This window comes from Dipteris shenzhenensis, chromosome 13 (assembly GCF_047967505.1).
Source record: "Dipteris shenzhenensis isolate YYH24624 ecotype China chromosome 13, Dip_SZ_1.0, whole genome shotgun sequence".
NCBI classification, from domain to species: domain Eukaryota; kingdom Viridiplantae; phylum Streptophyta; class Polypodiopsida; order Gleicheniales; family Dipteridaceae; genus Dipteris; species Dipteris shenzhenensis.
Window position 1 is genome coordinate 43585648 of NC_141608.1, and position 15036 is coordinate 43600683.

Genomic DNA, 15036 nt, shown 5'->3' on the forward strand with positions numbered 1-15036 from the left:
TAAAATGGCCTTCTATATGCTCGATGGGAAAGCAACGAAAAGATTTGAAACCAGACTTTGCCATTGCTGCATATAAGGGTTTTGAATTCTCAATTAAGGAATTCTTCCTATGAACTTTTCTAGCTTCCCTAACATGTTCTTGAAAACAAATAAAAGCATATTACTACTATGTATGTTATCGACAACATAAATTACTTGCGTGGCATGAATAGGACTAATAGGAATAGAAGTCTTGAGATGCTTGTTTCTAAGACATCTTAGTTTATTAAGAATTCTTATGTTATTATTAGTATAATGAGTGCTAATTAATAAAGCCTTAAAGTTAGACCAATTAATGTTACCTTCCCCAAAATCATGAGGATTATTCATGTTTGACCTAGCTAAAAAGTTATACCTTTCTCTATATATGTTTCTTCTAACTTTTTTGTTTTGATTTACCGAGCTAGACCCAACTAAATCACCTACCAAAGAGACAAGACGATCACTGGTGAGGTCAAACGATCCAACATTGGGGAACTTGCTTGCACTCTCCCTGCCCATCCCAAGGCAGTTTCTCCCTTGCTATATCCCCTAACTCTAGCAGGAGCGAGACTAGTATTTAGGGGGGGGCTTGCTTGCACAGTCGTTACTCGTCCCAAGGTAACTCCTCCCTTACTACTAGAAGGGAATGTCACAGGAGCCAGATGACATCCCAGGAGATCGCCCTGTTGGTTTCCAAAATGCATGATTGTAAGCCTATTTCCACTCCCATGGAGCCCGGGCTGAAGCTTACTATGTATGATGCTGGTGAATCAGTGGATGTCACACTTTACATGTCTCATATACTTGTGCAATACCAGGCCCGATAGTCAGTATGCAGTATCTCAGGTGAGCAGATATATGCACAGCCCAAAGACAACACATTGGCACGCTGTAAAACGCATCTTCAGATATTTGCAAGGCACAAAGTCTTTTGGCTTGATGTTTCCCAGGGGGGGTGACTTGCAGATGCATGCTTAGAGTGATTCAGATTGGGCTGGAGACTATGATACCAGGCAATCCACTAGTGGTAATTGTTTCTTTTTGGGCAATGCTTGCATTTCTTGGTTGAGCAAGAAGCAATCTATAGTGGCTACTTCCTCATGTGAGGCTGAGTACAGGGCAGCTTTCACAGCGACAGTTGAGTGTGTTTGGCTGCGACGTTTGTTCGCTGATCTTCATCTCATATTGGAGGGTCCTCCAATTCTCACTAATAGTCAGAGTGCTATAGCAGTGGCAAAGAATCATGTGTCTCATGCTCGCACGAAGCACATTGAAGTTCATTATCATTATGTCATAGAGAAGTTGCATGCAGGGGAGATCAGTATGATCTATGTGTCAACACATGACAATGTTGCAGACATCTTCACCAAAGCACTTCCATGTGAGAAGTTATTAGATTCCAAATGAGTTGATAGTCATAAGAAGATCTGTCCAATAGCAAATAATCTTTATTTACACATTTGTCCTTTTTCGTGGCCCGAGTCAGATTTTCTCAATGGTCCTTAGGATCGTAGATCATCTTTAAGGCCTACACACATTGCCTAATCTACAAATTGTCACTGTTAAATTGTCTAGTGACTCTCATTCATGAGGCCGTACGACAAAGAGAACAGCTGCTAAAGGCACATAGACGAGAGCAGGGTGCTCAGCTAGATTCCACTCAGAATGTGATCACAGAGCAAGAGATGCACCCAACCCATCAACGTGTCGATGCATAGATCAAGCTCGGGGATCTTTCCTCCATGTTCACCAAACCAAAGGCACAACCGATGGGTGTGACAATGGCAATTGTCCGACGCAAGGCCACAACAAGGAGACCACATCGGACCACGCCTACTTGAAGTCAATAAATTGTAGTCTCTTGCCTATATATGAGGCACCAAAATGGAATAGAGCACGCTCCGCTTTAGGCTCCACTCATTATATTGAGTATTTTCACCCTTCAATAATCTTCTCTCTCCAACAGAGATACGGAGAGAGTTTATACTCAAATCAACTAGGAGAGTTTGGGGCTACCCCTATACAGCTTGATGCAATCTTCCAAGTGGTCAGTTATCTCCATAGGGTCTAGGGAGTTAGTACCACGGCATCCGGATGACGCAGACTGCCATAGCTGGGCCTGACTTCATCGATGGCATAGGGGGCATAGAGGGAACACAGGAGTTGGTATGCTCGGACACACAAATGGTTTGCAGGCTTGGGACTACAGATGGACAGACTGCCACCATTTCAGTATAGCCTCAAGGCTCCATTCATTCCCCTCACCTATCAGGGGGCGAGTCAAGTCATCAGAGAGGATCTCTTGTAGCTCCACACGTATAGGACCTGGTTAGCACCTAGTGAAGCTCAGCTTCTACAGAGATCGTTGCTTATAGATCTCAAAGGAGAGGTTCATCGAACCACCAGACCTGAGACTACACCCATCCAAATTCATCTTCCGCATGCACTGAGGATCTTGATTTGTCAGTTCTAGGTATCTTCACACAAGCTACAGGTTGAGACAAGACGGGTAGAGAGCATCCGCGTGAGGGACGGATTTGCACTTTATGTGATATGCAAGAGACGAGACAAAGGATCACTATGCATTCAAATGCCCTATATAATATGAGATCCATGTACGGGCACCACTGTCTTTTCAATAGCGATTTTGGCCCACTCAGAGAGTTCATTGCACATATTTAGATGAATCCAGGAACATATCCGCTAAAAACACAACATAGTGCAGTTTCAATCTGATGATAGTCACTCATAACGTTGAAAACCATAAACTCCATCACACATAGCAGGGACTAGCTACTATGACATCCCCACTGACGTCATCAGTGCCCAACAGTGGGTGTAGACCATAGTGTAAAGATATGCTCTCACACATACAAATACACACACCCCCACATACTTGAGCATCCATTTATACCAAGTCTTCGTACTGAGTTTCTATCAACACTCCCGAAATGAAGGGCAGACTCAGCCATGACGAAGGCTAGCACTAAAGGAGAAGGCTAATCAAGAAGTTGTCCAAAATCTTTTCATTCAAGCTACAACTACTTGTGAAGACTAAACGATTTCATTTTAGTCTCTCCCAAAAGAGCATCTAAATCAAGCTAATAGAGCAACGCACCACTTAAGATAGAAAGAATTATTGCAATACTAGCAAGCCGCAACATGGACAAAAACTTCACAAGGTGAAATTTGCATGTCCGCTAATACGACAAAAGCATATATCTAGATGAGTCCAAAAGCATGCCCAAACTCATCCCCTAAAAACACAAAATAGTGCAGTTTCAATCTCATGATAGTCACTCATAAGGTTGAAAACCATAAACTCCATCACACATAGCAGGAACATCCAAATCAACAGTGTGTGGGTATTTTCTTTATTGAGGCCCAAAGACATGGAGATCAACTTGTATGAAGGAGAGAATACAAGGGGCCGGCTGAGCCCAATCAAGGCACGATCACGGATTTTTCCTCCATTGACCTGCGTAAGCGACAGCAAGGAACTAGACATAGCAGAGGGCCAGCGAGGAGACTCGATAGACTTGACCCCGGATGGACACTCACAAACACATCCCCTCTCTTCAACGTGCGGAGACAGAACACTAGAGTGATGATAGCACGTGTCAGATAGTAGGCCACATCACGGATACTACAGAGGAGGAGGGATGGACCTGGACAGGTCGACCACCAGCAACAATCTATCACTGGCTTTCTTCCTCGACGCCAGCCCTCACCAAACCTAAGCCACTGTAAGAGGAGCTCCTCTTGTCTCTCCTCAACCATCTGGAGGTGTTGGTCGCACACCTTCCTTTTGCAGCTGTACATGCCTCTGTGGATACCTCTTGGGAGATACTGGCGAGCATAGAAGCCTAGCATATTTGGAGAGCCAGATGCACAGAGGCATTGGAGGGAACTGAGGTTCATCCCTCGCACACATTGGCTAGTATCTGGACAGACACCATACATACTTTGATGTCTATATGGACAAGTATGCAGGGAGACTCCCGTGCAATCTCAGCTAGGAAGGCTTCTTTCTTCAAGGAATGGAAGGATTCTTCTTTCTTCTCTGAGACTCTTACAGGGTTGAGGTGGCACTTTCAGCCTCAGCCTTGGTTGTTTTCCACCCCATTTTGAGGGGGTTTATTTATCCTCATGGTTTCATGATGTATTCCGCTTTGAACTTGCTCTCGCCTCCGCCATGTGGGAAACATGTGAAACCAGAGGAGGCAGGCCACCGATCTAGTCCATTGTAGATGACCAGATCATGTATACGTCCAAGGTCCAAAAGAGCCTGCCCATACCCAGTAACGGGAGCGCGACTGTCAGCCGAGGAGCGAGGGAAGCCCGAGTCCTCTGTGTCCATCTCAGGTAATAGGACCGGATCTGAGTGGAAGTCCAGGAGTGATGTCTGACGTGCACCTATCCTTGCGTTGAAATCCCCAACTAGGAGGACCTCTCCGCGTCTGGAGAACTCCACAATGTCTGAGTAGAGATCTAGATAGGGGGATACCCCCGTATCCTCGCGAAGCATCCGTGCGAAATGTGACGTCTCAGGAGAAAAGTAGCAGACTGCAATAAAGAGGTCGCGTGTGGAGGGGCATCGGAATCGGAGCCATAGGTAACGGGCATGGACATCCCGTCTAACCACGGATGTCAAGCTCATGAGCGCTGAGCGAAGGAGTACTGCAACTCCGCCTGACCCTCGGACCCCCCCAGTATATCTGGTCTCCTCACGGAATACTAACTCCCAGGTATAGCCACTGACCAAGGGGAGAGGGCGCTCGGGGCTCTCATGTGTCTCTGTATAGAAAACGATGTCGCGTCCAGTGTATGACTCTGAGAAGTTCCCAGGGTCAGACCATAGGGTACCATTACAGTTCCATACGGTGCATGCCAAGGGTACTGTGTGCTGAGTCTGAGTCTCATAGACCATGTCTCCCTATTTGGGGGGGGAGTCTGCTACCGTGTCTGGAGTACCTGGTGGGGCTCGGCGGCGGGGGCCAACTAATAGGCGGCCATCTCGGACGACAGCCCACTTCCCCTCCTGACGGGCTACATCTCACTGCTGAAGCAGGGTGCGCCGCTCTTCCACCTGCATAGGTGTGAGATCCTCATCCATGAAGATAGTAGGGTGGTCCCGTAGTGTAGCACGTTGCCTGAGTGCTGCAAGTCGAGCCTGAGTATCCTTGAATCGGATGATGAGTGGCTATGGGCGCGTGGGGTCCCGTCCTGTGCGCCATGCATGCTCGATCCCATGCTCGACGAGGCCGAGGGTAGATGGCTAGGGGATTCCTCAATGTTTTTTCCGTTTTTTAGTTTTTCTCGTGTGACAACGCAATGTAGTATATTTTTCTCATCACAAACATCAACCTTTGGGTAGGGATGCTGGTTTAGTGGCCCCACCCTTAGCTTTCATTGTATCATGTTATTTTCAATCTCATAGAACCTTTGGTCCTTCGTAGAGGTTGGTAATCTCTCTCTCTCTCTCTCTCTCTCTCTCTCATTGTAAAAAATGTGAGAATATGCACCAATGCTGCTGCCATCAAGCCACCTGTCAAATCGCATCATTCTGCTGCTGTCAAACGCACCAGTTGCTGTCGTCTTGTCGAGCCAGTAGCTGCTACAGTTGACCCAGATAAGCTGGACTATCTGCGCCATCTGATGTACGTTCAGAGTTGCTGGTCTCCACCTAGGCAACTAATACAAGGACATCTTCTAATTCCAACCTAGATTAATCGTTGGAGCGATTAAATGATGCTCAGAACCACAACGGGAGCTAGTAACTGCTGAACCGGATGCACCACTGTTAAATATGTTTGAACAGCAGGCCCAGATCTACAAAGAGAAGCTAAAAGCTGATAAGCTAGACACACTGCTAATATAGTTGTTAAACAGACTGGGAGATATGTTTACTCCTAAGAGATCCCCTCTGATAATTATGTCCCATCATCCCAATTTTTACAGATCCTCAAGGCTCAAGAGGGCAGATATATGAGGCAATGATAAAATTGCATAATGAAAGGGCCTTGATAATCGATATGCAAGTGGTAGACAACGTGAGATTCACAATGAAGGGGGATACCCTTTCATCAATGTCCCTTGAGATCACTCAAGTTCCATCTTCCCATTTAGACCTACCCCTAGCTTGTGACCCATGCATCTACCATTCAATGCACTCTAATGCACCCTAGCCTTTTCTATTGCCCCTAAGACCTAGACACGTGAGTGCACATCTTTATTAATAAAATAAGTGTTACATGTCCAATTTGATGCCGTCTGAAGCAATGGCTTTAGCTCAACGGGCCCTATCTATTCAAATGATCCACCGCCATAACAATATCGATCGGTGTCCATCATAAATATAAATACATGTCGCACCATTAAATTGGCATATAATGTAATAATGTTCTAATATGTATCATTGACAACACTGACTATTTCTCTTGTCATGACACTCCCTCTTGCTTGAATGAACAAAGGTCCTCTTCTAGATATGTCTTGTCTCTTGCCCTTGCCGTATGCTCTCTCTTTTACTTCTCATCGCCTCTTTATCATCTGCAAGTATTCTTCTCTTAATAGTACATCTTCAAGTTACGGTTCCTCTTGATGCTGAATGTCAAAAAATACAAAAGTATCACTGCAATCTCTCTTCAATATCTCTTTGTGCTCACATGAAAGACATTTTCCATGTGCCACTAAACTGGTAATCTCAACTCTTATGCTCAGATCCTCTTCTGAATACCATGCTGCTGAAATCTCTTTTTAATAATCTGCTCAATAACTTGCAATATATCCTCAACAAACTGATTAGTAGTGAAAAATATTCTCTCGCACAACGGTGTTATTGAAGTAGGTAAACATTAGGCATAAATGATTTTGCGATGGACAACTGCTTAGTCTATATAAACTCTAGATCATCAATCTAGTTTTCTAACTCTTCTATTGCAGTCTGTCATCCTATAAGAAGCTCTACATGCTAGAGAAAATCCTTCATTCTCTATCACGATTGATCCACTTCCATGACTAGGTCCGCATTGGGCTCTATTTGCTTGAGATGCACCGACATAGGGAGACTCTACTACGACAGATCAGAGAGCAACAGGAGGCGACCAAACCACAAGATACAGAGGCTGACCAGACACAACGACGTGTCACAGATTTTCATGCATTTGAGTCAGCTCCAGGACACAACGGGTGGAGGAGGAGAAGCTAGCTGATATGCGGGAAGTCTGGATTACCGAGAGAGGGACGTGGAGGCCACCCGTGATACGGAGAAGAATAATAATAATAATATATTATCGTCCTCTGCAGACCAAAAATCGGCCTATGGGACCTGAAACAATACAAAACTAAGAGCGACTAGAGCAAGCTAAAACCAGCTTATCAAGGGGAGACTCTACTTCTCTTCTCCTCGCATTTGGATTATAATCCATGTGTAAGGGAGTTTGGGTTAAGGGTGTTAATTCATCACCTAACCCTCAGAGTTCAAGTGCAATTGATTCCGTGATCATAAGGCCGGCCGCAAGACACACAATAGAATACCTAAAGACTGAGAAGGAGACCATGGAGTCTAAACACAAAGCAATATCACTAGACTACAAAGGAACAAAGCTCAATGCAAAAAAACAAAAAATACTAAACATCTCATGCTAAGGATGGATTACAAAAAGACTCACATCTATAGAAGAAACTAGAAACAGAAGTATTGCAATGTCCCAAACAACACCATGGTAAAGGCTGCATGTGCAGCATCATAGAGAACCTGATAGCCACAAGCAGCTATGGGTGAAATAGAGATAAGGTTCTTGCGAATGCCTGGAACATAAAGCACATTGTCTAGAGTGACTAGACCACCAGAAACACAAGTAATAGCAACTTGGCCAATGCCTTTCCGCTGTATATGATGCATTATTGGCACATGTAACGATCCCCCCCTCAGATGCATGCTCAAGTGAGCTCAATAACTTCCTGCAGGAATTGATGTGCTTGCTGGCACCACTATCAACAAGCAAGGCACCAGATACATCAGAAACTGTCATGCAAGCATCATGAACATCAGGATTATACTCACATGTAACAAGAAAAGCTCAATGCTGGTCTTGAGCAAAGTTAGCTGACTCATGTCGATCATCTGGACTAGGAGAACCAAATACTGCAAGACCAGACTCTTCTTAGATGCAATTCTCTTCCTACATTCAGAAATGTCATGTCCAGATTTCCTGCAATAGTTGTATCTTTTCTTCTTCTTCTTATCCCCCGAAGAAGAAGCATCATGGGAGTGACCAGCATGTGAATGAGAGGGTTTACCAACTGAAACCTTGCCTTCACCTTTGTTTTTGTGCTAGGCAGCAAAGGCTTGATCACTAACCATAGAAGCCTTGCGGTTTGCACGGCTTTGTTCCTCCTGAAGCAAGAGGGCAACCAGCTGGTCAAAGGAATAATGGTTGGCATTGCCACCTGCAACTAACCTCAATGTAGTAGCAAAGCCCTGATAAGATTCTAGCAAGCCATCAAGGGTATTAGAAACAAGCTAAGAATCACGCACCACCTCATCAATGTTAGCCAATAGCTCTTTCAAATCTTTCACGTTGGTAAGATAGGCATCCATATTACCTTTGCAGATATAGGCAACCCTCGCCTCATTCTGCACTTGATATAAGGATGCAAGCTATGCTTGCTTTATTGTCTTGCAAGACCGGGATATGAGGGATAATGACCCTTTTAGCTGAAAGAGCAATCGAGGCATGTGCTTTGGCATCACGACCATCCCACTGAATCTGCTCCTGTGTAGGAGGCACAGTACCTGTAGTAGAAGATGCAGCTTGAAAGAATGTCTCATTTGCCAAAAAGAAAAAAGACACCAGGACTCTTGATGCCTCTTCCCATGCCTCAAGCACCTTGGGAAAGCATAGCAATAGACTTTATCTTTACTCTTCCTAGATCAAAGTATAGGAATGATTGAATATGGACTATCATTAACAAATTCAACAAACAGGCACACTTCATACAGCTTTTGCTTGCTTAGGTTCTGTCAGCAATAGAAATATCTACAGAGAAGCATAAGGGGCCAGCAAATAAGCATAGAAGAGAGAAGGATCTCCAAGAAGGGGATAGGTTTTACTCAAGTTCGAGAAAGCAAGACTCTAAAGGATGAAGGGCAAAGAGAACGTGTATCCAAACCTTTCTACCAGCTACTATGAACCTTTTTGGATAACCGAGGGATTAACAAAGTGGCCTACAAGTCAGAGTTTCTAGAATACTGAAAGATTCACAATGCTTTTCTTGTGAGTCTTTTAAAGAAGTGAGCCTATAGAACCAGTACTGAAAGAGCCACTAGAGGTGGAAAAGATGCACGAGATCCTCCAAAGCGAGCAGATTGTGCATCGCACAAAAAAGAAAGAGTCCCAAGAAAAGGTCATCCGCAGATACCTTAAGAAGTTCAAGAACTACTCGACATTGGATGCCAAGTGGGTTGACGAAGAATTTTTCTCAAAGTAACCACAAATTTACAGTTGTATAAAGAGGCTTTTCAATTGAGGACGATTGATTAGAAGCCGAAGGGATGTCACGGTATTGTATTTATCCCAAGCAATAAAGAGAACTATTTTGCCTTTGATGAAAGAGAGCAAACTTTGGTCAACTAGAGAAAGTTCCTATTTTATTATTTGCATTTGCTTATGTACATAGTCACGATGCCCACAGAGGACTAGGATTAGCCCAAAATACAAGAATGCATGCATTAGCTAACCTCTAATGGTGTTATGAAGCTTAGAGAGTGCTAAATTTTCCCACGCTTTAAGGAAAAAAGCATATAAAGTGGGCAACCAGCTTTGAAGAGAGGCCCCACAAGAGAGAAAGTGACTGCAAAGATTTTAGGCGACCGCTTTTAGGGAAAAGCCTATGCTTTCCTGTCCAGCCAGCTTTTTTCGGGGGGGAAAGCCAAAAAGCATGGCTGGCCATCTAGTCCAGCCAGCTTTCTTTAGGAAAAAGCTCCAGCTTTTTGAGGGGGCACGACAAAAAGCTTTGCTGGCCATCTAGGGAAAAGCCTATACTTTCCTATCCAGCCAGCTTTCTTTAGGAAAAAGCTCCAGCATTTTTGGGGCGGAAAGCCAAAAAGCATGGCTGGCCATCTAGTCTATAAATTTCAGAGCTTTCATGCTCTCTTGTACAATTTGTATTCTAGCAGTCTTATATATACCTTTGTAAGACTAGAATATATCCAATCATATAGATTCATATTTTACAAAAGAAAATAAAAGAGAAAACGAAAGAGAAAGGGGGCGGGGAGAAGGGGGGAAAAATAAAAGAAGCAACAGCTAACGAAAAACAAATTGAAAAACAAAAGGTAGACATATTTAGCAAGCAAAGCATGCTTGTGTATCTATATGTTTGATGATAACTCAAAGATAGAAACAATGGTGCACCTGTGACTACTGATTTATCCAAACAAAATTAGGGCTTTATATTATTATTTGGGTATTCGAGCATGGAGATTCTCGCAAACGTAGATCGGCTCTAGTCTTGTTAGAAGAGTTGGTGCCATTAGGCTTGAGAGAAGAAGTTTGGCAGATATGGGGACAAAGCCTTTCTAGCAAAAGCGAACAACACAGGAAGACCTGGCAAGAAGCCAGATAAGGGTTCAAGGTCTACAAAGTGAAAATCCAATAGGAAGCACGAAATGTGCTTCAGCTGTGCAAACTAGGACATTTTGCCAGAGACTACCGAAGCAAGAAGGAGGTTCAGGTTCGAACACGAGAAAAGACAAATCAAAAGTAAATCAATTCCGCAAAGGTAAAGACGACAAATGCAAGGTAGTTCGGCCAACGTGAAGAAAAAATCAGTAAACATCATCAACAAAGACCTATGTTTAACCGGGTGATGGAAAGATGCTCTGTGTTCGCACTAACTTTGGGTGGTAAAGATAAGTGCCCAAAAGTGGTACATTGACTCGCATGTGAAAGATCGGTATTGGTTTCAAACCATCACCACAGTGAGGTCCGAATCAAGTGCCACTATGAGTGACAATGAAGCCATCCCATATAAAGGAAATCTGAACAATGCCGTTCGAGGCAACCGCTGGAGAAGGAAAAGTCCTCAACAAGGTACTTTACATCTCGGATCTGTTCAAGAACCTACTGTCCAGCTTGCAAGAAATGGGATGAGTGTGGTCTTTGACGAAGATGGTGTTGTGCAAGGCCACAAGATCCCTAATTGCCAATGGAATAGAGGAGGAAAGCATCTACAAGATACGTGCTACACTTATTCAGGACGATAAGGATGTCATAAAGCTATGGCATGAAGAATTTGGCCATGCCAAATACTTAGTTCGAGATCCAATGCAAGAATCCCGAATAGTAGACAGGCTTCCCCAACTCATCGACAATCAGGAAGCATGCAATGCTTGCATGGAAGGCGAGGATCATCAACTATATAGGTTTGAGGAGCACAAATAGTGAGCTATATAGTATACCTAGATCCACATCCATGTGTGCACTCAAACTGTGTGCTACATAGCAGATTTTGTGGGGTGTATAGCACAAATAATGTTGTATAGTGCATACATGTTGTGCCCCATCTCTGTGTATTGAAATTGTCTTCTATGTTGCTGTAGTGTGCCACATAACGTACGCTGTTTGCTCTTTTATCGTCAATGCACGAAGACTTCTTCAGGGCGTTCAAAGTTGCATATCCAAGTATTTGTATAGGAAATTCTTTCGTTCTCCTCCCCATTTTGTTTGGATGTCCTCGCCATGGTCAGTTGCCTCTTGATCCCTGCCTACTTACAATACCTGTGGAGTTCAAAAGGAGGTTACCAATTGTATCTTTGAGAGTAAAATGGGAGAATACATTGTAAGGGATTGAGGATTGGACTCACCACCCAATTGTTAATCTGTTTCAGCTTGATAAACTGAAACCAAGGCAATATATTACTCAATGCATTACTCTAAAGATACTCAGAGGCATGCTAGCATAGAAGAGCAGTTGATCACTTGGAGCATTACCATTTGTTTACTTTGCAAGAGAAGTTCCATGAGGTGCACAAAAAGAAAGACAATAGGGACAACCATTGGACACTAATGACGCTAAGTACTCTTACCCTTTGTTTGATTATTATTTTATTAAAAGGAATGAATAAGACAACATGAACTTGGGGATTAGGTTTGCATTAGAAGCTTGAGGGTGAGTGGTAAGATAGCAAAGAAAAGAGATAAGGGTTGTCCTAGAACTCTAGCAAGCTTCTAGTGATTATATCTGCATGTAGTCACAAACACTATCCTTGAAAGATGCACCAAAGTATCAAAACCATCAAAAGCTATGACATTTGACTTACACAGCTTGCATTCAAGCAATTATCTTTGCTCTACATGTGTAATAAAAGCCACTTTAAAAACAAATCTTTTTCAAAGTTACACAACATAGAAGGAACAATATGAAATAGAATAGCACTAAAGATATTTGTATCAATTCCAACACATCATTGTACAACAATTAATTTAAAGGTCTTTCATCCAAAAATGATATTGTAATTATTGAGATCATTTGAGCAATATAATTTACAAGTCATTTGCTCAGTGGAGCAATCGTGTCTTATGCAGATAGCAAGTGTTATGTCCTTGTCCCTCAATGTATTGCAAACAGAGTGGCATCTTAAAAGAGACACTATTTGCATCTCTGTAGTCTCTTGCAATGCAGCTAGGGCTGATGCTTGTATTCTTGCAAAATCTCCTGCACTCAACAGGCGAAAGGAGCTCTAGCTATCACCAATTCTATGTTTTTTCGTAATTGGCCTCAAAAGATTCACCGCCATTGTCCATTGACGGCTCCCATCTTTGCTGATCTCTACCCATCACCTCGTCCAACACCTCCTTGAGGTAGATTCTGAACTTTATCACTTGGACAAGTATCATCATCCCTTTGGCATAGCTCCACAAGCTTTTGACCACAAGCACGTTTTTTACCATAAGCTTAATTGATACCATCCAACTTATCCTCTTGGGCCAAAACCCAAAAAACATCAATTGCATTCTGTGCGGTCTCTAAAGAATCCAAGATAATCTGAAAGACCAAAAAAACACTGCAAATGCACTGGAAACTGTCTGCAAATTCTGCCGAAGTATAATTTGACCTGCAAATTTTGCAGCAGAACTTATCTGTTGCGAAAGCCACAAATGCTAACTCAAACTGATCCCAAATTCTTGCAAAATGAACCAAATCTGCAAATGGGTCACAAATCTGCAAAAGCCTCGAATTCTCTGCCAATGCCAACAAGGCAAACACTGTGAATGCATTGACAGAACTGTATGGCTGATTTTTGCTGCTAGGTAGATCTGCAAATGCAAATTTATACAGAAATGTATTGACGAACTAGAGCTCTTGTTAAGCCGTATTGTGCCAATGGATCTATACGGGTTTGGCGGTCAATTGGAATAGTATAACGATGCATGTGTGGTAAGGATCTAGAAGCAGCTGGTCAAGGAAGTTGCAGTAAGATTTGAACAGATCTGAATAGGTATGGTCAGCTGCTTGACAGATCTGAACTAGATCTGTATGAGAGACTGCGCCTGGAGCAGTACAAAAGAAGATGGACAAGGCCTAAATAACACAATTGTTTGACAAATGGGCTCAGCAATCTGACAAACAGGCTCAGCAACAAACAGACGAGTGGTACAATCATCGAAGCAATGGCGAAGCTGAGATAGATAGTCGCCAGAGCGGAATGGTGGCTGAGGTGATGGCGCTTCTACTCCATCATACCGATCTTACAGAACAGGCAGGCGGCTCTAGTTTGTCTATTCTATCCTAACCCAGGATAATAATTGCAAGCTGCGAGTGAGTTGATGCAGTCGCAACTCGCAAGGCGAGTTGGAGCAGCCAAGAACTGCAAGATGAGCAAGAACAAGGAACCTACTGAAGCCCTCATTCAAGGAAGCAGGATCGACACCATCTCTTCACTGTTGCAGCCTAAGTGCCACTGTAACAGTTCAATAGAGGTTGAGCAGGATTTAAGCTCCTTGATAGTTATGTGTGATCAAGAAGCATTTTTTGCATTATCCGCATTCATAAATTCGTGTCGTCGGCTGTATTCGATAACCCATTGAAGTAGGACTGTGAGTGGAGACGCTTTTGTCTTGTGAGTCATCCCTCAAAGTGATAGCGTGGTTCCACTGCACATTGTTCAAGGGAAGCTGGTTGGTATCGGAGCATATTACATCCCCCAACAAGGAAAACGTACTGCACTATAAGTTTGTCTCTTTTGTTCAAGACAGATCATTCTTCTTTGCTCTGGAAGTACTTCTTACTATCAGCTAAAAATTTCATCGAACCCTTCAATTTATTCTGAACACATTCTCATACAACTACGGGTAAAGTTTTTCCATACAACAAAGCATCGACCTGTAAAAACATCACAATGTAACAAGTAATCAGTTACTTTTGCAAATTCTATAAACATGGTATCTGGGTCTCATTTTGGGATTTTTCCTTCTAAGCCATTCTTCTTAACAAGAAGATCCATTGAATTCTACAACGAGGGAAATATAGCAAAAATACTTGCCAAGTTCTCAGTGATGTTAAACCCTCCATCCTCTTCTTTTTCAACAATTCTAAAATGCATTCGTGTTAAAAGATAAGATCAGCATACTTCGATTAAAAATCAAAGCTTTCATGAATGAATGACTGCAGTTCTGCAGAGAAGGAACTCACCTGATCCACAAGAAAGTAATGCTTCACAGAACGGAGTCGGCCCATAAGATCAAACTAAGCATACCAACCAGTCACACATATAAATAATATCTATCAGCAAACCCTGCAACGAATTAAAAATGTAAAGATCTCATTGTATTTCCATGACAGCTGACCTTTTGAACAATTAGATTAAGAAGTTCTGCACTGGCAAAATTGTAGGCTACATTGATCCTCTCGAGATAATGTCGAGAGCTTGAATTTGATAATTTTACATCGTCTGGAAATGGAATCTGTAAATGATATCCTGATCAGTAAAATATTAGTCAAAGGTGT

The 15036-nt window shown here is 42.9% G+C and overlaps 1 protein-coding gene across 2 annotated transcripts in view; it reads right to left on the bottom strand.

The window, feature by feature from the left end:
• LOC147895441 (Spc97 / Spc98 family of spindle pole body (SBP) component) overlaps positions 1-15036 on the bottom strand; it is a 78457-nt gene that overhangs the window by 22659 nt on the left and 40762 nt on the right. For both annotated transcript variants that reach the window (XM_087383497.1, XM_087383498.1), the window contains exons 12-13: positions 14877-14993; positions 14722-14775 (exon numbers count right to left, since the gene is read on the bottom strand). In XM_087383497.1, the coding sequence (XP_087239623.1) occupies positions 14722-14775; positions 14877-14993 (171 nt within the window). The remainder of the gene's footprint in view (positions 1-14721; positions 14776-14876; positions 14994-15036) is intronic.